Source organism: Vespula vulgaris, chromosome 5 (genome assembly GCF_905475345.1).
Source record: "Vespula vulgaris chromosome 5, iyVesVulg1.1, whole genome shotgun sequence".
Lineage (NCBI taxonomy): Eukaryota > Metazoa > Arthropoda > Insecta > Hymenoptera > Vespidae > Vespula > Vespula vulgaris.
In genome coordinates, this window is record NC_066590.1 from 2,892,491 (window position 1) to 2,917,183 (window position 24,693).

Sequence of the window (24,693 nt, forward strand, 5' to 3'; positions counted from 1 at the left end):
GTCGATGCATATTGAAAATGGATTGACATTTTAATAGAAACCGGTTTAAAAGAAAAGAGATGATCGACGCTTTTGAAACGGACTTATCTTTACGGTGTTGTTATTATTGTCGTCGTCGTCGTCGCCGTCGTCGTCGTCATTATCGTTGTGCGTGCATGCGTACGTACTTCTAGAAATAAAATAATCTCTCGTGCTTGAGTTATTCCACGAGCACGACGAACGAAGTGCAAGATGGCGTCAGAAAGACAGCAGCAAGATTTTAATAGGAGTGCATTGACGATCGACGGTGAGCGGGTAAAAATTCGTTCGTGAATTGATCTGAACGTACGACAAAAAAGAAAAAAAAGGAAATAGAAAAAAAAAAAAGAAGAACAATCACGAGGAAATCGTAAAAAAAGGAAGATCATGGAAAATCGAACAATTCAAATTAAAGTTAAATCGAGTTCCGAGATTTTTTCTCCTGTTTCTTTTTTTTTTTCTAGGCTTGCTACACCGGACAACGAGCCGAAAGAATTCCTGGTGGTTTGGTCCGTGTAGTTGGCTATGATTGCTTAAGTTTGGATCTTTCTTACAACGAATTAACCTCGGTCATGGCATTAAAGGATTTCTCTAGATTGGAGGAATTAATATTGGACAATAATCGGCTACGTGATCTAAATACATTACCTTCTATGCCATCTCTGACCACTTTGAGCCTGAATAACAATAAGGTTGGTTTTAAACGCATCATGCTTCTTGTTTCTTTCTTTTTTTTTTTTCTTGCTTTTTTTATCATATCATAATATATTCCCCTAGATACGATTTCTTTTTTTTTTTTATTGATAAGGCTTAACACGAAGTAGTAGAGTTGAATGTTACAATTAAAAATTTATTTATTTAAATATCCATTTAAATATTAAGTGTGTGAGATAAAATAAGATAGATAGAGAAAGATATATATATATATATATGTGTGTATATGTGTGTATGTATATATATATATAGATTGAATTTTTTATAGTTGGATATAAAACAGATGAATATTAAAATAAAAAATTTATTTTAATTGCCACGTATTATTAATGTAAATACGATAGATTAAATAAGATAGATACACAAAGAGAGAGAGAGAGAGAGAGAGAGAGAGAGAGAGAGAGAGAGAGAGAGAGAGAGAGACGCATATAAAATTGCAATGATTTTGCATGACGATATTGTTATTCCATACGAGATATATACCTATTCAAATCGAAAAAGAAACAATATCGAATATGGAATACTTGATTGCACTCGAGACACGCATTCGTAATTTCTTTTTTTTTCTTTTTTCTTTTTGTATGTCAGATCACAACGTGAAGGAAGTTCTCGGTCATTCACCTTATACCTCCGCTATCGTGACACTTCGATAAAGTTTATCGATTATGTGACTCGCTGTCTCTTGTTTTCAACTCTAATTGTAATTTAGAATTTCATTACGTTCCAATTCAAATAATAAATATTTCTTATATATTTCAAAAGAAGTATCCGACAAACTTAATTTTGCATTTGATAAATTAAGAAAGATAAGAAAATAAATAAATAAATAAGATCGAAATAAATCGAAATAATTTGTTGTAATTGAAAAAAGAAAAGAAAAAAGAGAAATATCTTATTCGAAATTCTACGATGAAGTTCGTCGATGAAATTGTTTTATAGCGTAAAAAAGATTTTACATGATTCATATAAAAATTATATAAAATCTTTTTACACTATTCTTTTCCTAATCAATAATCATATATAATAATTTTTCATATAAACAATATATATATATATATATATATATATATATATATATATATATATATCATAAAAATCATTATTATACAAATCGTATGTAATAAATAATAATCATAGAATAAAAAGACATAAATAAAGATGACATATGATAAATAAAAATTATTAACGACATATAAACATTCGTTAATAATACATGTGATATAAATATGATTATAATTTTTTTCAGATAACGGATATGGACGATGCATTAGAAAGGATACGTGAATGTTGTCCGAATATCGGTTACGTGAGTCTTTTAGGAAATCCAGGATGTCCCGATCAGCTTACAAATCCAAATTCGACCGACGAGAATGATTACGAACGTTACAGGTTATATGCGATTTATATATTACCATCTACTTTGCGTTTTCTTGATTCACGCGTAATCACTTGGAAAGAAAGGGACGATGGAAAAAATCGTGGAAGATATTTGAGAACGGTTAAAGTGTTCTCGAACAAAACGAATAATAATTTAATAAGCGTGCCACTTCCTGATGAATTTGACGACGCTTATTTCAATATAAGATATACGCCATTGCCAATAACGAATCGTACGCCACAAGATCACAGAGGTAATTTATTTATATAAATTTTCATTTCAAGATCGATCGATCGATCGTTTGCGTATATGTAGACCATGGTCTTCTCCTTTTTTTTTTTTTAATATAATATTTACAACGAACGTACGAACGATCTAACGATACGTCTGGATCATATCTTTTCATAATTATTAATTCATGTATTTTTTTTCTCATTTTCCTTTTCTTATTTTTTTTTTTCATGTTTTCCATACACCCACACACACATACGCATATGCATGTGCATGCACGCATACACCTACGCACATAGGTGCATTTGGAAAATGCAAGTATCGTTATTCTGGCAAAAATTCCGAAGGCAACAGATTCATCTTCAACAAGGATCTATAAAATCGAGAATGAAATTATGGTAAAGTTACGAATGATCTCTTCTAATCACTTTTTAGTGATTTATTCGATGATAATATTAATTCATATGATTTCATTGAACACTCTTTTGTTAATTTTTTTAAACTTATATTATATGTCGATTGATCTAAATATAAAAACATAGATGGAATATGAGCGAAGAGAAGCAGGAAAAGAAAGAGAGAGAAGAGAGAAAAGAAATACAATCGATCGATTTATCGCAAAAACTTCGATCTTTTTTTAATAATATTGGTCCTTAATGTACACAATGTACTCAATTACAACGACATTATTATATACGCAACAAATTCAATTTATCGGACGATTCGTATATCGAGAAAGACAAAAAAGTGTCATGCATATTTTTTTATTAATTATTAATTATTGTTGTTATGTTTTTCTTGTTTCTTGCCGCCGCTGTCACTGCTACTGCTGCTGTTTTATATCAATTTTTTTTCTTTTATTTATTTATTTATTTTTTTTTTTGAAATACATATTTTAATTCAATATTTGACACGCACACGCCAATCTACTCTATTTTATCCCATGCGCACCATACGAATCTCTATATGAAATATATACTATATATATGTATGTATGTTTATATATATATATATATATATATATATATATATAATATGTATATGGTAAAGGCAGTTTATAGTTTATAATCGATAACCCTGTTCTTTAAAAAATTACACTACACGACAAAAACTATTCGCGCCTTAATGCGAACTGGTATCTCATATTTTTATTACTAATACGTAATATTTATCGAAGATACCCTCTTCTACAATCGTTTTAAGTACGAATACATCGACTCAGCCTTTCGATTTGTTCCAGTAATCAAAGATATGAAAGAAAAGAAAATAATAAAATAATAATAAAATAATAATAATAATAATAATAATTATTATAATTATAATAATGAACGTTATTTTGCAAAATGTTTGTCTTCGATGTGGAAGTATAACAATGTTCGAGTAAATTCTCGCCGATTACAGAGAAAATGACAAACGTAGAAAGAGAGAGAGAGAGAAAAAGAGAGAGAGAGAGAGAGAGAGAGAGAGAGAGAGAGAGAGAACACTTGCAATTGCAGCCACAAGTCTCTTAAAACATCCTTGAAAGATTATAATTATTTTATAATATATATATAATATATATATGTATAAATATAACACATCTATATGTATATTATTTATGTATATATATGTTTGTTTTTTTCTTTTTCTTTTTTTTAATATCGGGAATCGATCATATTTAATAATCCTTAATCATACCGTTCCGACATTAATATAAATTACGTGTCGGATTAGACACGAGGATTAGATACGTAAAGAAATTATTTTTATTTCTCGTTTTTGCATTAGTTTCGCATTAGTAATTGCATTAGTATTGTATTGTACATTCTGGAAGCATCTCTTTCTTTTACAAAGAAAGGAAAGTATATGTGTGTATGTGTGTATGTGTATATTTGTTTGCGTATACATGTAAACAAACGACACGATATCGTGTTCCAAACGGCGAGAGTTTATTTATCTCGTTTTTTATTTTTTATTTATTTATTCATTTATTTTTTCTTTTTGGCACTCTCCTCTTCATCCAACTTTTCTCTTATTTACGAAGAAAGCAAATATAGGTAAAAAAAAAAAAAAAATGAAACGAAAAGAGAAGAAAAAAACAATGAAAAAGAAAAACGAAACAGAAAAGAATTTTTGACATTTTTTATTCTGAATTTTTTTTTCCTTTTCTCTCTCTCTCTCTCTCTCTCTCTCTCTCTCTCTTTCTCTTTCTCTCTCTTTTTAATTTTTTTTTTTTCCCTTTAATTCTATCGTCCGTTTGAAACACGTATATCTATCACGCGGCAGCGCTCTTTTAATTCGATCGTATCGATCGAATCACTTTTATCGATACCTCTTATTGTAATGTTAATATTAATGCTTTATAACGTTTCTATATATATATATATATATATATATATATATATATATATATATATATATAGAGCTAGTTACAAACCGTCGAGAGATTGCAATTTTCGTCGTGTTTTTTCGTCACGTCATCGGAATTGGACGGACAACTCGGTTCGACTCGGTTTATTTATTTATATTACATACGCATTACTAATTTTTACTATGTCGTTCGTTCGATCGTATTTTTCTTTTCGTTTTTGTTCTATTCTCCATTTTTCTTTTTCGTTCCATTCGTCGTTCCGTTTGTACGAGTACACGACGAGTACATTGACGACAAGAAAGAGCACAACGATTCGATCCTGTTTATTAGTTTCTTGCATGTGAGAATAAAAAAATCCTCCTCCTCCTCCTCCTCCTCCTCCTCCTCCTCCTCCTCCTCCTCCTCCTCCTCCACCTTCTCCACCCTTCGAAAAAAAGAAAGAAAAAAGGAGAATAGCGTTCAATATTATTTTCTCATTATTTTTTCACTTTTTTTTTCTTTTTTCATTTTTTTTTCCTTTTCTTCTTTTATTTTTTTTTGTTGTGTTTTGTAATTTTTATTGTTGCTGTTGTTATTGTTCTTCTTTCTTCTTTCTCTTCTTCTTCTTCTTCTTCTTCTTCTTCTTCTGAGAACGTGATTAGGTGTGTGTAAGCGTTTAGAAAATAGATCGACGTATAATATATGTATATATACATATTATATATGTATATATGTGTCGATCACACATAAAACGTTCTCATTTCATATCGTAAAAACGTACTTACACCACGTTCGTGCCTTTCAAAGGGTTAACTTCCCTTCTTTCATATTTTTTTTTTGTATTTTTCCTTTCTTTCTTTTTCTTTTCTTTTTCGAAGAGAGCGGAAGGGGAGGGGAAGATTTTTCTTTTTTTTTTTTTTTCATTCTCCCGAAAGGCACTGATTATCTATCATCGAGAACGAGAACGATTAATCTCGCTTAATCTATTTACACCGATTAGCTAAAACTAAAAGAAAGTTCGAATTAGTTTTGACTTTAACTCGAATATATGTACGTAGGTAATAGAATTACGTATGTGTGTACGTCTAATACATACATAGATATAACTTCGATACTCTAATTGTTTCGATGATGAAATTGGCTTTTAAGAGCCATTATTGGATTTCCCATGATTGTGTAAATTTGGCCTCAAGGTAACAGCACCTTCTACCCAAAAGTTAGGCCTCTCGAGCATACTTTGCCAAAGAGACAATTCACGTCCTGTAGCGTCCATCCAATCTACCGCCTTCCCATAATGCTTTCCTATAATTAAAAATATTTTTATTTATTTATTTATATATTTATTATTTTTTTTATTTACATACAAACTCGTCGAACAGATAATGTTTATGTATGTATAGCTGTAACAAGATATATATATATATACGTGTGCATAACGTACCTGTACCAAGGTTGAAACGTACACCGCCTAAAAATTCGTTGCTGGCGATACGATCGTGATCCCATACCGTTAATTCGAGTCCACGCTCGGCTAACTCTTGCAAACTAACGTCCTTGTAGACAAATGTATGACCCCAAACTGGTGAACCACCTGATCGACGAATTACACCAGTTTTTTGTTTACCCGATCGACCTTTGTCTGGTAGCAGGTAACTAAGAAGACGAATCAAAATATTTATGTGATATATATCTATTTGTGTATATGTGTTCGTGTGTTCGTATGTATGCGTGTATATGAATACGTTCAGCAAGTAGAATATTTCAAACTATAATCAATGCTGTCTTATTTATTAATATACTGATTTTTTTTTCTTCGTATATATATATATATATATATATATATATATATATATATATATATATGTTTATCAAATGAAATATTTGAAACTATTATATATCGCGAAATCAACAAATCGCCGGCTTATTAAAATATAAATCGAAACGAAGAAAAGAGTTGAAAAAAAATAAAAAAGAATTACCTTTTGCAAAATGGATCACAAGTCCCAGAATTCTTAGCTCTCGTTTGCAAATTTCTGGCTTCTTTAACAAGAACGTGCAAAGCACCACGACTCCAATTTTTTCTCGATTTCGAAGCACCCTTGTGATCGGAGCCCAGCTCACGTTCCTGTTGTTGTGCGGGATCAGGTGGTACGAACTTCAAGCCGACGATTACTTCACCTTTGTAAGCGATTGGATCGTCGAATGGTTCTGTCTATACAGATAATATATTAACCGTTGAATAACGGTAAATTTATTTTATTTTATTTCTTTTCTTCTTCTTCCTTTTCACCCCTCTTCATTTCCGTCTTTTTTTTTTCCTATTCTTTTCGATTAACGCAGACATCATCATGTGCACATGATGCAAATAATCCAACTTTTATTTTATTTTATTTTATTTTTTTTCTAAATTTACATACTCGAAGATTATTTTTGTTGTTCTGTTTTTTTTTCTTTGGATAAATAGAAGAGGAGGAAGAAGAAAGATTAGAAAATGAAAAGATAAAAGAATTCCAAGCAGAAGCGTCCAAAAAAGAATTCTTTTTAGCGTTGCACAATAGAAGCGCTTAATAACGGTGCAATTTTATCAGTCGTAGTAGCACAGTGGAAAAATCGTCGTCATGCTCGAGATATGCTCGCATTATAATTGCCTACAACGTGCAAATGTGGTTCGTAAAGAACTAACGCATTTCGAAAGGTGAAATATATATATATGAAATATATATATATATATATATTTATGTATGTACGTACGTACATATATGTATGTATGTATGTATGTATGTATGTATATATGTATGTATGTATGTACGATATCTTATGTTATGTATATATAGATCTTCCTCGAATAATAATGTTCAAGTTCAAACACAACGATCTACTGAACAAATTAACAACGATAGATTATTATTTATATATCGGATCTATGGATCTCGACACGTAATAGCACTTACTGTCGGTACTTGCGAATTGCGTTATAACCATTGAACGCAGTTAGATCCAAGAAAACTGTTATAAACGTAAGTATATAGGGTGGTAATCGAACGATTATATGATAAAACTTACTCTTTCTTGAAGTGGATACCATCTTGGGGTTGGGTCATCGAAAATTTTATTCTCCAATGGCATTCGTACTTCTCCGAGAAAATCATTTCGTCCGAACATGTCCGAGTGCCATACTGTCAGCCATAATGTCCTCGTCTCCAAACCGCTCAGGCTCATGTGAAACTGAAACGCCATGTTTTGGCGAACCATCGAAAAAATCTAATTTTCATGCAGGACACGATACACGCTAACGAGCAGGTGTTTCTTTGTTTGTTTGTTTTTTTTTTTTTCGATCGTCACCATCGAGCTTTAATATCGAAGAAGAGGGAGAGAGAGAGAGAGAGAGAAAAAGAGAGAGAGAGAGAGAGAGAGATAGAGAGAGAAAGAGCACGAGAGCTCTCGATTGAGTCTACGATTAATATTTTTTTTTCTAATTTTTTTTTTATCCTCTTTTCTCTTTCTTTTCCTTTTCCTTTTTTACCTCACCTTCAAAGTCTCGTTGAATTCCGGATTTAACGTGTGCTTCTTCACTTTCGTCTTGCGTTTACCGCTTTTAGATTTATCCGGCAGGAGATAGACCTTCACGTATCTGTTTTAGAAAATAGAAAAAAGAGAAATGAATAAATAGATAATTATATCAAAAAAATAAATAAAATGACGACGAAGGAACGACTTGAAAAATTGTAATTGTATTTATTTCCCATTTTTATTCTTTTTTTTTTTTGTTTATCTTACTTTACGAGGGGCCCACTTCTTTGTTCTTGTTTCTTTCTTTTTTTTTTTTTTGAAGACTTACGGATCGGATCGCTTTCGTTTGACGTCGACTGGAGCGAGATTCTTGCATTTAGTAACGTGCACCTCGAACGTTAGATGCTTGTAATCGTACTGCAATGCAAATTCGACTTCGCCGGTAACGACTACCGATCTACAGCACCTTCCTTCTCCAGCACCACTGTAAACCGATACCATTGAATCCGAGCGTGCCTAAAATATATCGATCAAATAAAAGTTAACGATACATCCTAATTGATTTATAAATAATAAATTTTTTTGCTTTCAATTTAATAAATAAATAAATTAATAACTATTATATATATATACATCTTTTTTCTTTTGGCTATAGCAATCCAACAGATGACTATTATTTTTTTTCTTTTTTATTTTATATATATATTTTTTTTTAAATATCCGTCATCGAAACGAATATAAAGGTGAGAAAAACTTGGAAAGGAATTATTCGAGTTCATTGTTCGTTCGCTACGCAAATCGGTCGGCATGAACTTTCACTCGCGTTTCGCATTCGAGTTTTATAGGCGTAGAAGAGACGCACATACAGGATGATGACGTGTAATACTCACTCCAAGGCTGGACAAAGAGGCACGAGTAGCGAGATGTCCAGAATGCAATCCAGGATCCATATCGTCCATATCCATAACCGTGTGACTAGAAGCAGCACGCGAACCAGCCCCGATGATTGGCGTACTGCACGCCTCTGATAGGCTACTTCCATCGTCTATAAAAATATATAGATATATAGTTCCTCTAGTTTTTTAATTTAATTTAATTTTATTTTATTTTATTATCTCTTATTAATGACGCAATCGAACGTTTTAACACACTACGTTGTTTCTATCGTATAGCTCGAATATAATCACCTCGTCATAATTATAACAAAAAAAATTAATATTCTAAAATCTTTTTATTAAATGAAAAAGATGAATCGTTTATTATTAATTTAATAAAAAACAAAAAGAAGAAAGAAAGAGGAAAAAAACTAACTCGATTGGATATCCTCGTGATATTCCTTATTAAAGTGATCCTCCGAATTGTTATCAAATATTTCGATATTATTACTATCCGATAGAAAGGTAACGTTCTTTCTATCCTTTTTCAATATCATCGATGTTGAATCATTTAAAATTGGTTCGGTATCGGAATAGAACGATCGATCCTTCTCCGATAATTTTCTTTCTCTTTGATTAAGATAAAAAACATTTCCCTTGGGATCGAGATCGAGACTAAGAGAATGATATATTACTTTGGTCTCTTTCGACGTTTCGTCGTTAGAAAGAAAGTTTCGTCTTCTCAGAGATATTTTCTCGTTCGTTAAAAAATCATCCGAATGTTCCGTATCCTTTTCGTTTTCTAACCTTTGTCTAGACTTTGTCGTACTCGACGAGGAAATACCATTATTCTTCGAGGATGACGACGAAAAGGTTGTGGACGTAAATGGATACGGTCGGATGCAACAAAAAAAACAACAATCCGAAAAACGACCCGTAATTCGTTGGACACTATGGGATGAACACTTCTCCGTTTTGAAATTCGTGTAACGAGAAATTTTTGACATATTTCGTCCTTCCGAGATCGAGACTTTCAATTTATTTTCAAGCTTTGCAAATTTTCCTTACTTTCCTCTCTCTCCAAAACTTTTTTCCAAATCGCGATCAAGATCGATCCGATGAACGAACGGATAAAGTCAAATTAATTCGTGATAACACTTTTCTCTCGAAATTCTTATATAAGTATCTCTAATAGTTTCTAATGTAACAATGAACAAAAAAGAAAGAAAGAAAGAAAGAAAAAGGAATAACAAGAAGAAACAAATATCAATTCGTACGATACAAAAAGGAAAAATAAAAACACTTTTTCCTCTTGAAAATTGATCGATGAGAAATCTCTGATGTATGTAATGTAATCGAGGAGTTTCGACTTTTTTTTTGTTTTTTCAGGAAGAAAGAAAGAAAGAAAAAGAAAAGAAAAAAAGATCGAGAATATTTTTCTCTCTTTGTCCAAAAGCTTCCTTCCAAATAAAAATCATGATCGAGATCGATCAACAACGATAAATATTAAGTCACACTTATTAATTCGAAACATTTCTCTCTCAAGATCCTTGAATAAATATACTCTAATAATAAATGATTTCTAATTTAAACAACGATAGGATTTTAATAAACTGAACGTATAATTGCACGTATAGGGGCACGTAAACACACTCGGTATTATGTTCTTAGTCAAGAGAGCAAACTGTTCGTGGTACTAACGAGTTCTCGTTTGGTCCGATGGTTGTTTCTTATAATCTACCAGACGGAACGAGAGCAACGATAACGCTGATTTTCGTTTCCTGTCTTTTTTCTCTTTCTCTATTTCTTTTTTCCTCTCTCTCTCTCTCTCTCTCTCTCTCTTCGTCTTTTTCATTGCCACGAACAATCTGTTAACTTCCATGTTCAAGGCCATGAAAGATGACATCTCTTTCGAAGTTTATCCATTTTTCTACGAGAACAATTACTATAACAAAATTTACACACACATGTTAGTGTATTTATATATATATATATATATGTATATGACGAATATGTTGAAAAAATATAGCGAATCATTGAATAATATCTTACGAGAGATCGATAAGAAAAACCGGTCTTTTCGATTACTATGAAAATCGATGAGTACATCGAGATTGATTGGAACTATAGGACGATAGGTTCTTTCAATAATATTTTTAAAAGATACAATCAATATGATTTTTACAATATGATTTAACAAGTTTTTTGTCATGGCCGATATATTTTTATACGACGAAGGGATGTTTAAAGGGGACACGTATGAATTATTTTAACAATTATAACTCGTCGTGAAATTATAAACTCGTTGAATAGGATGCGATATTTCGATAAATCAATTAGAAAAATCTTTAACGTTTATAATCTTTGTACGAGTACTTGCAGATACGAGACTGCAATTTCTACGAACGTCGTTGTTCGCTGAGAATCCGTGTCAAGGTGAACTCTCAACGCAGCGCATCTAGTACTTTCGGTGAGAAAGTTGCCTTTCGTCATTTACATAAAGACGACAGGGGATCCGTGATTATTATTATTATTTTTATTATTATTATTATTGTTGTTATTATTATTATTATTATTGTTAATATCATTATTATGTGTTTATTAACACGCTTCACTTTCAATTCTATGCATCATGAGTGATTCATCTAATAATATTACTCTAATATATGCATTATATATATATATGCATGTATTAGAGATTAGATATTTAAATAAGAAAAATAATACGCGTTTGGTTTTCTTTTTTTCCTCTTTTTTTACTTTTTCCTTTTATTTGTCACGAAAAGTAATTACTCAAGCATTTTTTTTTTTTGTCCGTTTCGCTCGCAATAAATCGCAAATAAATAGATAACTTTAACGATCGTCGAAGTTGATACTCTCTTTTTTTTCCTTATTGTTTTTAACTAAAAGAAGCACTCAAAAGTTATTTCGTTTAGATCGTAGATCGTAGATCGTAAAATATTCGAAATATTCCGTCTAGTATGTTCTAATAGAGTTCTAGTAATATACTCTCGAGGTATGGGAACAGGATTATATATATATTTCTATATATGTATGTATCTATCTGGAACGTGATATATAGTAGTACTTATTTACGCACGGGAATACCTTTAGATACATAAATACATACATGTATAATATATACGACAACAAAATATATATATATATCTGTATGTGTGTGTGTGTGTGTATGTGTGAATATATATGTGTATATATATATATACGTTCACATATACATATAGATATATAGCGAAAGTTTCACAAAGTTTCGCTTAATTGGCGATCGAGCATCATTTTCCATTACTCGTGATTAATACACGAGTGAAATCCTGAAGGATACAAAAAAAATTAGTTGTAACATTCTATAATTAGTTATAACATTCTCTTCTTACAACGACATTTTTCAACGAACGAAACGAGATAGTTCTTTCATTTTTGTTTTATCATTTTTTCTTTCTTTCTTTCTTTCTTTCTTTCTTTTTGTGTTTCTTATTCCTTTTTTTTTTTTAATTTTTGTTTTTAATTAATTATCCTCTTAATCTCTCACGCTAATTAACCTTTCCCTCTTGCGATAGATCGTCGTGTGTGTACGATTATCGTTGGATAATTAAATTACTCGCTTTCGAGGCTTCTATCTCGCTTGGTAGACTCGAAGAAAAATGGTAACGCGTAGAAAGGTTTCACTTTTACCGTTTGTTAGAGGAATTTAACTCTTAATGAAGAGTTTACTTTTGGATTATTAATTTCGTTGATCTCTGGATTTAATCAAATCATTGTATTTATTATCTATGACGTTATATATTCGTATATTTCTGTCATAAGATCCATCGAAATTTTCTTCCCTCTTTTTTTTCTTTTTCTTTCTTTTTGTTTTCTAATATCTATCTCTGAGATTCGTTATTTCATCATTACATATAGTATTTACAAATGTACCTTCAAAATATATCATATAAATATAAATAAAGGAATTGAAGAAAAAATATATCATTGATCTCTAAATAGAAATATAATGATCTCTGCGAGTTTATGTATTACATATGTAACATACGTTGAAATCGTTTGGATTATTTCTTCTTTTTTTATTTAATCCATTATTTAATAACTAGTTGTAATCGTCGTTACGTATGCATCGTGAATATACGTTGAATAAAAATTAATTAAAAAGAAAAGAAAAAAAAGGGAGAAAAAAACATTTAAATTAAAAAATATATATAAGTGTTAGATACGATAAGGACAAATAGAGATATTTGGTAGACATAATTATCAAGTATAATATACGCATGGTATTATTAACAATACGGTACCACCTACCCAACGTACAAATACGATATACCGTGTTTGCCACGGAACATATAAGTATAGTATACCTGTTACGCTTACGTTCTGTTCAAACGTCTGACGTCTAGTATTGCGCACGAGAAAATGTAGCTACGCGCAATGTTACTTCAAAGTTACGACACGCTCTTAAATTCAATACCGCACGAAAGATGCGATATCGAAGACCGCTGGTAACGGATGTTTCTTATACTTCCTTCCTTCATACCTACCTTCCTACTTTTCTTCTCATTTTTTTTTTTTTTTAACGCCGACATCTTTTTCCGTATTTCTTTCTTTCTATTTTGCAGGTTTCATTTCTTTTTTTTCTTTTCTAACCAAACTACTATCAGATTGATTAAAAGTTATTTCTCATATCGCGAAAAAGTTCTTACTTTTTTTTTTATTATCAATCGATCAAGCATTATATGTCGTCGAAAATTGTTCATAAAACTTATAAATTAATACAAGTTGTTTTAATGCATTCGAGTGGATAGAATTTAGTATGATTTATAACAATCGTACTTATATATTATTATTCTCTACGACATCATCTCACATCACGAATATTGAGCGTATATTATATTTTTCTAAACTACTACGAACAATCTTATTATAAAAAAATATATAAAAAGAAATGACAATAATAAAAAACAGGTGCTAACCATTGAACTGTAAAAAGAAAAAAGAAAAAGAAAAATTAAATCTGCGAATCATTCTCTTTTTTTATCGATTCAATTTTTAATTCCGATTCAGAAGCGAAGGCAGGATCGAAATGATGAATACTCAGCGAAAATTATTGAGGAGGACTTTTGCGGAACAAAGAGTTATTCAGGTAACCCGGTTAAACACTTATGAACGATGATAAATACAACTCGTCGAAAATGTTTTTAGGTATTTGCAACGCGTATGTTATTAGGATATTTAAGTTTCTCTTCCTCGTTACGAAACGAGCGCGAGAAATAGCCGAAGAACGTGTCATGTCGCATGAACCTCAAAACGGATGCCGCCTTTTTCTTTTCCTCCTTCAGCGTCTCCCTCCTCATTCCTCTACCTTCTCCTTCTTGTACTCCTTTAGAGAATTAAAGTGAAATTCTCATTGTGTTCTCTTGTCACAACATTGTCCTAACGAACTATTAGAGCAGAGAGAATACGCCGTAGAGAGAAAATGATTTTTCAAAGGAGTTAACAACACTCTGTTACGGCTAAAAATATTCAACCGTGTTCAACACTTTAATTATTGTCCACTTGAAAATTTTCCTTTTAATTTTATACCTTTGCAATATTTTAATTGAAACATTCCGCGTCGCGTCAAGAAAAAAGAAAAAAATTAAAAAATAAATAAAGGATGACTGGTACGACTGTACCCAAGTAATCTTAAAAAATCAATTACACGTTTCTGCTCGTTTAAGTTGGTCTTGTAATTTCACAATTGCAAAAAAAAAGAATATAAACAGAAAAATTACGCTACCTTCAAGAAGTCATTCGTCTTGCAAAATTGTGATTGATATATTTCGCCTTACATCGAGAAAAAAGGAAGGCAAAAGAAAAATTTATAAACAAATAAAGGATATACAAAGTGGATATCAAAAGTTTTTAGATACTTTTAAAAAATCGATTATACACTTTATCCAGACTTTTTATATCACTTCTTTCTTTCTTTCTTTTTTTTTTCTTTTAAATTAACAACAAACTCGCTTAGAATTTTTTGGTTCGTTCCTTATAAAATTACTTGGATTTAAACGTTTCCTGTCTTTTACGTTATTACAAGAACAAGTATCTTCGCATTCGAGGATAACAAAAAAAAAAAAAAAAATAGACAAAACACTAACCCGAGGAATAATGGAATCCAATCCTACAATTATGAACGGAACATCGACTGAGATGATGGATAAGATTCGCGATTATTTTGTGCTCGTGAATTGTGCTCGATATTGCGACGAAAAACGAAACGAACTCGTTCATTGGAAAATCTACGATTTATTTCTTGGTTAAAGGGTTATGAAACTTTGTCACGCATTCGTAAGATTTTTAGATAATCGAACGTGAAAATCGAGAGATTTAATTTTTATCTAAAAAAAAAAAAAAAAATCTTCGTTATTTATAAACCGATAATTGCTTTGAAGCTCGATTATACATCTATAATCGAGAATACAACGAAATTTTACACTCGATTATTATGTATTTCTATATTAGTTGATATATTAGTAATTTAAGTAATTATTACAATCGGATACGAAACGTTTCATGATCAAATTAATTCGCAAATGAAATAAGTGCAAAATATACTTGAAAAAACAAACATGAAATCTCCTTTTTCTTTTCTTTTTTGTTTTCACTCACAAGTTTTCGAGTAGGTGATTTGAGATATCGAAAGATATTTGTCTCTTTCTTATTCTTTTTTTTTTTTTTGAGGCACTCGTTTGAATATTTTTTCGATTACGTAAAAAACAATAATTATTTATTTATTTAATTTTTTTTTAATTCTTTTCAAGAATAAATATACTCACTTTTTTGTTTGTCAAGGAAAAAAAAAATAATAATAATGCTAACAAAAATATGAGAAAGACGAAAAAAATATATACAATATGTATGTGACTTGCAATTAAATCAATTTTGTAATCGTGACCTGTTCGAATATGATAGATAATAAGGAACGTAAGTGTAATATTTTTTTATTATTATTTTTTTTCTAATTCTTCGCAGGACGTCTACCATCAAAATTTTTCTATGGGAGTTCTGACGAGTTACGTCAGTTTTCTCGGTTATTGATCTGTCGAAGCAGCGACCAACGACGGGAGTGGCAAGATAATTTCATCGGTACAGAGAGAAAGAGAGAGAACGAACGAGAGCGAAAGAGAAAGACAGCAAAAGAGAGAAAGAGAGAGAGAGAGAGAGAGAGGCCATGAGAAAATTCAATTAATATCAAGAGTTAGAACGACGACACGTTATCTTTGACACGCAAGGTTTTTAATGATAAGTAAATGAAAACAAAACGAAACGAAATACAAAAAAAAAAGAAAGAGTTGATTTAATTACGCGAGATTAATTTACAAGACGTAACAATAAGTATTAAAAAAAAAAAAAACAAAGAAAAGAATGAAAGAAAGAAAAATATGTATATATAAAAAAAAAAGAACGGAACAAAAAGAGGTGTAGTATAGATGGCTGGGTGAAGGTCACTGTCGATGAAAAAGAAAGAAAAAAGTAAAAAGAAAATTAAAAAAAAAAAAAAAAGAAAAAAGAAAGAGAAAGAAAGAACGACGTAGAACGTTGCCATTAAATTTGACGACAAGCGTTTCATTTACCATTAAATCTACGTCGTTAATAGTATTTCAATATCGTAGAGATTATCGGTTTCCTCGTTGATCGATTATACCTCTTTCTCTCTCTCTCTCTCTCTCGTTCTCTCTCTTTCTCTCTCTCTCTCTCTATCTCTATCTTTCTATCTCTATTTCTATCAGGAAAACATTTCAATAGTTAAGACCTCGAATGTATCGTTTCGAGATATTAATATATGATTATCGTTAGATCAGAACGTTGAACGTGTATACGAACAATTTTAATACGAACTGCAATTTTACGATCGCTTCGATTGCTACAAGACTATTAGAGATAGAGATAGAGATAGAGATAGAGATAGAGATAGAGATAGAGAGGGAGAGGAAGAGAGAGAGAGAGAGAAAGAGATGCTGCGAAACGTTTTCTTTTCTTTTCTTTTCTATTTCTTTCTCCTTTTCCTTGTTTTTTCTTTTCTTTTTTTTCTTTTTTTTTTTACAACACATTCTCTCCGGATTTTCTTTTTCTCTAATTATTTTCATTCGTTCGAACGGCGAGAAATCGTTCTCCTACTTTTTTTCCCCCCTTCTTTTCATTTCTACTCTTTTTATTATTTTTTTTTATTTTTTTTTCTTTTCCCCGATAAAACTGCACCCTCGTTTCTAGGTTCGTAGTAATTTTTTATCGTAATTTCTTTTTTTATGATCTTTTTTTTTCAATCTGAAATCGCAATAAATTACTGATGTCGCAAAAGAAATGTAAATGCATTCGATCGTAACAAAGATGTATTCGATGGTTGCATCTTATATGGCGAAACGTGAACGAGAAGCGTTCAGAAAAGTCGAACAGTACGCATACGCGGGGCACGACCTCACGTTGGATTATCGATTGTCGTTAGGTCGTTGGACGGGAGAGGGTAAAGACAAAGATAGAAGAGTATGTGCGAGAGAGAGAGAGAGAGAGAGAGAGAGAGAGAGAGAGAGAGAGAAAGTTGATACGGATGCAACGTGTGCTACACCTGTTACGTTTTCAAACGACTGACACTTTTAGAACTTAATATGCATATATATCTCTATTTTCTTTCCCTCTTTCTTTCTTTATTTATTTATCTTTTTTTTTTTGTATCTACGTCTGAAACAATTTCGAACTTTCGAAGAAAAGAGAGAAAAGTGTGCTGTGCATCCTCAAAAGGAAATTTTGTTTGTACCAAAACGAGATAAACGTCCATGATGTTCGTGTAAGACAAATAAAAAAAAAAGAAATATTAACAATGATGATGATAATAAAAAGTTTTCCAATGACTTACCCGGTGTCAGAGAGATAGCCTGTTGTCTTCTAGTTCTAGAATTGTCACGTTTAGCCGCAGAACTTTGCGAGCCCGAAACTTGTAAACCCGGTGCACTGACCGCACGTTTCGGGCCACCAATTGTTCCCGCTGTTACGTTGCTGTTCCTGGCAAAACCGGGCGGTCGATATCTGGCCGATTTGACGCCGCTATGTTGCGGTAGAAAATGATAAACGCTATGAGCTTTGTGCATTTGCGAAGAGGTGGTTGACGTAGTCGTAAGGCCAGTCGTTGTTGTCGAAGCCGGTAAACGTGGAAGAGAGTTGGTAGCCGCGCTTAATGCCGATTGAATACCACGAGGAAGCGTCGTAGCACGCGAGGATTCACCGGCACCATATTCCAGTTCATCCTCTGTGTCCTCGTCACCTGCTGACGCACCTATCATATATAAGAACATGTCGTCGTCGAAAGAATATAGAAGAAATAAGATCAACAATAGTTATGTAAAATATCCACTAAACGAACTATTCGTTTGATAGATAATCTTGGAAATCCTTATGGAAGAGAGTTTATGGAAAGAAAAAAGAAAGGAAAGAAAGGAAAGAAGAAACAAAATTAACAGCCTCACCAGACTCTCCTCTAGTGTTAGCGTCCGGAACGGAAGATCTTCTCCTATTACTCCAAATCCTTTCCTCGATAGATCCTCCACATCCTCCACCTCCTATACCTCCACCACCGCTACCACCACCAATAGAACCGCAACTCCTAACTCTATCCAATTGCTCTCTCGACAAGCTTCTAGGATTGAACAACAAATCACCGGCACTGCGTCGTTTAGCTGCCATTGCCAAAGCACTAGCACTAGCACTAGCTCCAACTCCACTAACGTCCCCGCTACAAGCCAATAAGCTCAGTTTTGTCCTCGAATCAGCGGCCATTAATGCCGACTCGAAACTACCCCGCCATGAGAATCTCTCGTAATCGCTAGCTTCCCTTTCCTCTCCCTCCTGACCGGTCGACGTATTAGGATGATTATTAATTAGTAGCAAAGGATCGTGAGACTTTGATCTGGGTAATTGGAGATGAGTCGAGGACGTTGGATTAGTCGAGTCCGAAGTGGAGTCATCGTCTTCCGTCGTTGAGGCGGACGAAGGTGTTCGATGGTGCTGCGAGTATCTTCTCCATGTAGTAGTCGAATGGTGTTGAACCGCTGGACCACCTTCGGATACCTCGTGCATAAGTGCTACCAATCGGCTTCCTATGTGATGCATTACTTTTGCGATCAAAGGAGGACTACTGTGCGGCGTCGAATTTGTATCGGAACTGACACCGTCACCTGCCATTTTCGTGAAACTCTGGACTAGTTTTTGATAAACGAATGCGGTGTCTCTGCCAAGGCAAGGTGCTTGAAGGTTGCCAGTACCACCCTTATCCTCTTTATTATCTTTCTCGTTCAAAAGATTTTCACCGGACGTTGTATCGAACTTGCTTATGATCTGTTGACAACTCTGTGATATTTGTTCTTGCAATGCCGAACGACGACCACCAGCAGCCCCTTCTAAATCAGAACTTGTATAATCCGAACTGTCGTAAGAATCGGACCAAGTATCCTCCGAACTGAGATACTCGACTATCTCTCGAACCTGTTCGTCTCGTATACCGGGTACTGTTTTCATTAATCTGGTCAACTCGTTCTCGAAGTACACCAATTGCGGTGGTTTAGTACGATTCTGCGGACAAATTCTTGACTTCGATGTATAACCGGGCAATCGTGGACTCGGCGCCGGCGAGGCACCGCTAGAGTTTGCGTTTCCAACGTTTTGTCCTTGACCGTTAGAGTTCGCGACCATGGTCTTGAAAAATTGTCGCATCTTCGACATCATCAGATTCGTTTCCTCGTCGCTGGACCAATTGTTAAAGCTATCCTTGCGCGACAGAGACGCATTTGGCAAGTGCGGCATGCTAGCGTGATTTATAGGATGATCTATCTTTATCGAATTGTTCTTTTCGTTGTCGACAACGGTTTCGTTCGAAATAGTTTCGTCCGTCGCACGTACGCCAACGTTGCTTTCCTTTCTTGCACGATCCTTTCCCGTTTCTTGATTAACTTCGGAATTAACCTGAACGTCGTCCGGTATCTTTTGATGTTGCAAAAGATCGTCGCAGCTACCTACGAAGCCGGAATCTCTCGATTGTTGTTTCGATCTTTGATTATAAGCGATAGAATCGGCGGAAGCTGAGAGAAGGTTCCTCGACGAATCGACGACTTGCGGCGAGGAGGTAGTAGACGCGTTTGCGACTATGGACGGCGACGACGATGAAGACAACGCACATTCAGGCTGAGGTGTTTTTGCTCTCTCGGAATCTTCAGAATTCGCGGCCTCCGTATCGTCCTCCACTACCACTTCTCCCACCAATACCATTTCTCTGTTAGGCTCTGGCGTTTTGTTTCTGTCGTCTGGTACACGAGGACTTTGCGTGCCCAAATTTCTAGGCTTTTTCTTCTTCCTTTTGACCGTATCGAATTGTCCGTCCGTACCAAAAGCCGCGGTTTGTCCGTCCTCCGCCCCGTCAGTTTCGGTCGAGGATCCTTCCGATTGAGTTTCTTGCAGATCCTGATTGAGACTAAGGTCTTGCAGAGAATTTTGAGAGCTCAAATTTTGCGAGCTTTGGGTCAAGGCCAACAGATTATCGAGAGAAGAACTATGCGAACGACCTGTACCTCTAGCACGAACGAGACGTTTCCTTCGTTGAGCCTCTGGACTTGGTCTACCTTCGGAATCGCTACCAACCGATCCGTCAGAGTCACGTCTATCTTGATCGAATCCAAGAAACTCCGATAGAAAATACTTTTCTAATCTCGAAGAATTGAGAAATCCATCGCTAGAATTCAATCTTTCTTGACTTTGACAACCGGTGGTGGTACTGGTGTTCGATGTAGTGCTGGTAGGTTCGTCTTGTCCAAGAGACTCCAGACCTTCCGAATAAATTGACGATGTTTCGGACAGACTGTCGACCTCGCGTGATCCCATGCTCGAATTATTTCCATCGCCGCCAAGTCCAAAGAAAAAATATTTTTCTAATTCCGAGGCAGACGGTGGTCGCTGCTTTTTCGATGGGCTACCCGCAGCCAGACTGGGTTCGGCCTCGCTCTCCTCGCAGGATTCCTCGACGATGGTATGAAGGGTAAAGTCGATAGCTTGCCTGTGATATCCTCGTAATTCTTCCTCTCGATCGCCAAGATTATTAGCTTCGTCCTCGGAACTCTCCTCGGTCGCTGTCGTAGCACCAGGTTCATCCTCGTCGTGGGAGACTTCCTCGACCCAGGAGTCATCATCGGCTAATCCTTCTTCGAGTATAACGACCCCACCGGTGGCCGAGTTGTCCTCGCTCGATTGCGAAGACGCACGTGCTCGTAACCCTTCCTTATGATCGTTATTCTGTCGATCCTTCGTCTGGGATTCCTCGTTACTACCTTCCAAACGATTATTTATTTTATTAGCGTTCTTAACCGATACGTCATCGCTCTCGCTGGCACTACCTACGCTCAAGCCACTGTCTACCTCCGTTTCCGAATGATTCGTCACATTGGTCGGCAATCTTTTAACCATGAGAGGTCTTCGAGGAGGTTGGCCCGTCTTACGATGAGGTTGTTCGGCCACGGCTTCGAGCGCCAGCTGGAAATACCCAGCTAGACCCTGACCAGCCGTGTGGACTTCATCCGGCTGCAACAAGGTCGTAGTGTCCGACGTGATCACGCTCACCGGTTGATACGAAGCTTCTTGGGTAATCATCACGAGGCTCCTATATTTAGCGTTGTTGTTGTTACCGTTGTTGCTGCTACTGTTGTTGCTGTTACCGTTGCTATTGCTGTTGTCGTTGAAACCGGTATTGTTCGAAGATATCGTCGAGGAGGGAAAGTAGCGAGCTGCGTCTCTTGTGGAATCCTTAGTCGACGCGGCAGGAGGGAATCCATTCTCCTTTCGAGTGGACGGGCGTCGCTCGACTGAGCGAAACCGTGTCGATACCCCCTCCGTCGAGTCACCATCACTATCATCGCATTTACCACTACCACCTTCCTCGGCACCACTACCGCCGTCGTTGTCCTCACCGTCAACGTCACCACCGTTACCACCACCGGCGCAGCTACCACCTCCGACGTTGCTTCCTACTACCTCGCTCGAAACAGGACTATCGCCTCTCACCGTATACGAGCCATGCTCGTGCGCAGTCTCCGTTCCACGTTCGGCACGTTCAGCGCTCATGAAGATCTCTTGAATTTTGCTTGATATAACGTCTCCTACATCTCGACCTGCCCATTTCCTTGCTACGTCCTTTTCACCGTTTAATTCCTTCTCCGTTAACTTTTTACTAACCTCCAACACCTTACTCAACTCTTCCTCGTTCTTATCCGATACCGCAAGACCTTTTTCCAAGTAATTGTTCCATGCAACAAGACTCTCCGTACTGGCGTTACGTAAAGACTTATCGTCGATCGATTCTTCTTTGCTCTCGCTGTTAACCTCTTCGTTCTCATCCTCGTTGTCCTCCTCGACGTTCTCATGGTCGTTCTCGTTCTCGTCGTCGTCGTCGTCGTCGTCGTCGTTGTCGTTGTCGTCATCATCATTTATACTTTCTAATGTGTTTTCAACTTTTACACGGTTCAACAACAACAATTCCTCGTTAACAGCGGAAATCGTTGTTGTAGTCGCGTTAACATCGCAGAACGGCGTGACCTCGTACTCGTGAAGCTCGTCGCTGCTCACCTCCTCGCTTCCTGTCGTTGTTGTTTCGTTACCCGTCGAACTTTCCATCGAAGAGAAAAACGAATTGCCGATAACGTTACGAACCGATTCGTTGTTATCTTTCTTACGATCTGAGGTACTGTCGTTCAATAGCTCCGATAAAACTTTAAGCTTATCCGTTGGTCTTTCACAATCGTTGTTATCGTACGACGAGTTTCTACGTACATCATACTCCTCTTCGTCGTCGTCGTCGTCGTCGTCCTCGTCTTTTTCGTTCGAATGAAATTTTTTCAAATCATTAGAAATTTCTAAGAAGGTGTTATTATCCGTCTGTGTAACTTCTCTAGATATTTCCAACGAGTCCGGTATTATCGTGGAATCCCAATTTCCGCTCGAATTAGACAAATCAAATTCCGCGTAGTTTTTGTCGTTATCATTCGGATTAACCATTTTCGACAAACGATCGATCTCGATCGATCTATGGCTCTTCCTAATAGGATTCACATCAAAAGTCGTTTCTGAATCGGACGAGTGAGTTTCATTCGTACATCGAGTTCCCTCGATCGGAGGAAGGTTCGACGTTGCATCGATGCTATCAGGATCAAGTATTCTAACCGATCTTAATTCTATTTTGTTACCTAACGATTCGCTCTCGTCGGCTAGATAAATTTCTTCTGGTATAAATCGATGATCGAGCAACAATGGTATTCTATCGTCATTATCGACATCTACACGTTGACGTCCATCACGATGGGTCTTAATTCTCTCCGAATTAGAATTATTATTTGGATTAATAACTCTCCTTTGTTCGGTTTCAACCTCGTCGATCCTGTTTCTGTCAGTTTGATTTCCATTGATATTCTCAAAATCGCCATCCTCGTTTAACAAACGTACGTGTTGCAAAATAACAGATTCCTCTTCTGGTAATGCGGTAACACGTTTCAAGGTTACACCGCCTTGTTCATTAGCCGAATCAGAATCGTCCTCTTCGCCGTTGTCCTCGATGTCGTTGTCGCTGGTGAAAGAATCGTCGTTGACGACGAAAACTCTAGAGAATCTGTGAGACGTGGAATCTTCCTCTAGATCACTGCTATCGGCCGAGGAACGTCCAGAGGAACTACCCGAATCCTCGTGAGATCTTTGATAGATCATTTGAGCTCTGCTCTCGAACGACGAAGATAAGGAGTCCTCGCAAACAGCTTCTTCTTCTTCTTCCTCTTCCTCCTCTTCCTCTACCTCTTTGTTCTTCTCCATTCTGTTTTCGATTTGTACGTGTTTCTCCGCTTTGCTGACGTCCGCGGAATCATCCTTTTTTTCAAGCACCTTTTCCGCGGACTCGATTGACAATTCTTTTTTCGTCAAAGTCTCGCTCATTAAATTGTCCTCCGCGCTTGTATTTGTTTTGCCTAGTTTATTTTCACGATTGTCTTGTACCGTCTCAGCTGTATTTTCGTTTAAATGATTACGATGAGATTCGTTGCCAGTCGAAATCGTCGTTTCGTTGGTTGACTCGTAAAGACGTGGTCCTATCACTTGTTCAGGTCTAAAGCTACAATTGGTTGGATCGAATATACCGGTAAGTCTTGGATCGAGTCTACCGCGATGCAACGGCTGATTAAATCTTGGGTGCCAAGCGAACCAAGGTGCTCCTGGCTCTCCTCTCAACCTCAACGTTCCAGGCTCCGAATCTCCGGCACGACTTATCATCGAGGACGCTGCCGCTGCGAAATCACCGGTCCAGAGAGCTGCCGGAACTGGCACCGGATATGGTACTGGGACTGGTATAGGGACGGGTACCGGAAGTACGTTTGCGCTTCCAGAACCCCCGCAAGCCTAAATGCAAGAATAAATAATGGATTGGATGCGTGACCGCATTGGTTGATGCCTCGTTTCTTTTATCGATCATCGTTATCTCTATCACTTGTCGTCGATTGCCCGATCGATAATAACGTGACGTAACGTAACATCAATTAACGAGAAAATCTTTGGGCGCCTTAATTCTCATTTCGTTTCTT

At 35.5% G+C, this 24,693-nt stretch overlaps 2 protein-coding genes across 9 annotated transcripts in view; one reads left to right on the plus strand and one right to left on the minus strand.

Annotated features, from left to right (window-relative positions):
- The first annotated feature begins 6 nt into the window (after positions 1-6).
- LOC127064147 (leucine-rich melanocyte differentiation-associated protein-like) lies at positions 7-16,466 on the plus strand. 4 transcript variants are annotated; one of them, XM_050994769.1, is made up of 5 exons: positions 14-294; positions 483-710; positions 1,979-2,363; positions 2,641-2,739; positions 2,884-3,787. In XM_050994769.1, exons 1-4 carry the CDS (start codon positions 232-234, stop codon positions 2,718-2,720), a joined length of 756 nt encoding a protein of 251 aa, XP_050850726.1. In that variant the 5' UTR covers positions 14-231; the 3' UTR covers positions 2,721-2,739; positions 2,884-3,787. The 4 variants fall into 4 exon arrangements, with proteins under 4 accessions (XP_050850724.1, XP_050850727.1, XP_050850726.1 ...); XM_050994767.1 differs by lacking the exons at positions 2,641-2,739; positions 2,884-3,787 and adding an exon at positions 16,076-16,466 and having other exon boundaries at positions 7-294; XM_050994770.1 differs by lacking the exons at positions 2,641-2,739; positions 2,884-3,787 and adding an exon at positions 16,076-16,466 and having other exon boundaries at positions 9-286.
- LOC127064127 (serine-rich adhesin for platelets-like) overlaps positions 4,498-24,693 on the minus strand; it is a 45,877-nt gene continuing 25,681 nt past the window's right edge. For 3 of the 5 annotated variants that reach the window (XM_050994725.1, XM_050994724.1, XM_050994720.1), the window contains exons 10-20: positions 18,562-24,511; positions 17,955-18,371; positions 9,071-9,225; positions 8,509-8,696; positions 8,199-8,301; positions 7,734-7,895; positions 6,650-6,882; positions 6,112-6,323; positions 5,767-5,972; positions 5,106-5,676; positions 4,498-5,075 (exon numbers count right to left, since the gene is read on the minus strand). In XM_050994725.1, coding sequence (XP_050850682.1) covers positions 5,815-5,972; positions 6,112-6,323; positions 6,650-6,882; positions 7,734-7,895; positions 8,199-8,301; positions 8,509-8,696; positions 9,071-9,225; positions 17,955-18,371; positions 18,562-24,511 — 7,578 coding nt within the window. In that variant the 3' untranslated portion in view covers positions 4,498-5,075; positions 5,106-5,676; positions 5,767-5,814. The remainder of the gene's footprint in view (positions 5,076-5,105; positions 5,677-5,766; positions 5,973-6,111; positions 6,324-6,649; positions 6,883-7,733; positions 7,896-8,198; positions 8,302-8,508; positions 8,697-9,070; positions 9,226-17,954; positions 18,372-18,561; positions 24,512-24,693) is intronic. The other 2 variants (XM_050994723.1, XM_050994722.1) reach the window with 2 other exon arrangements.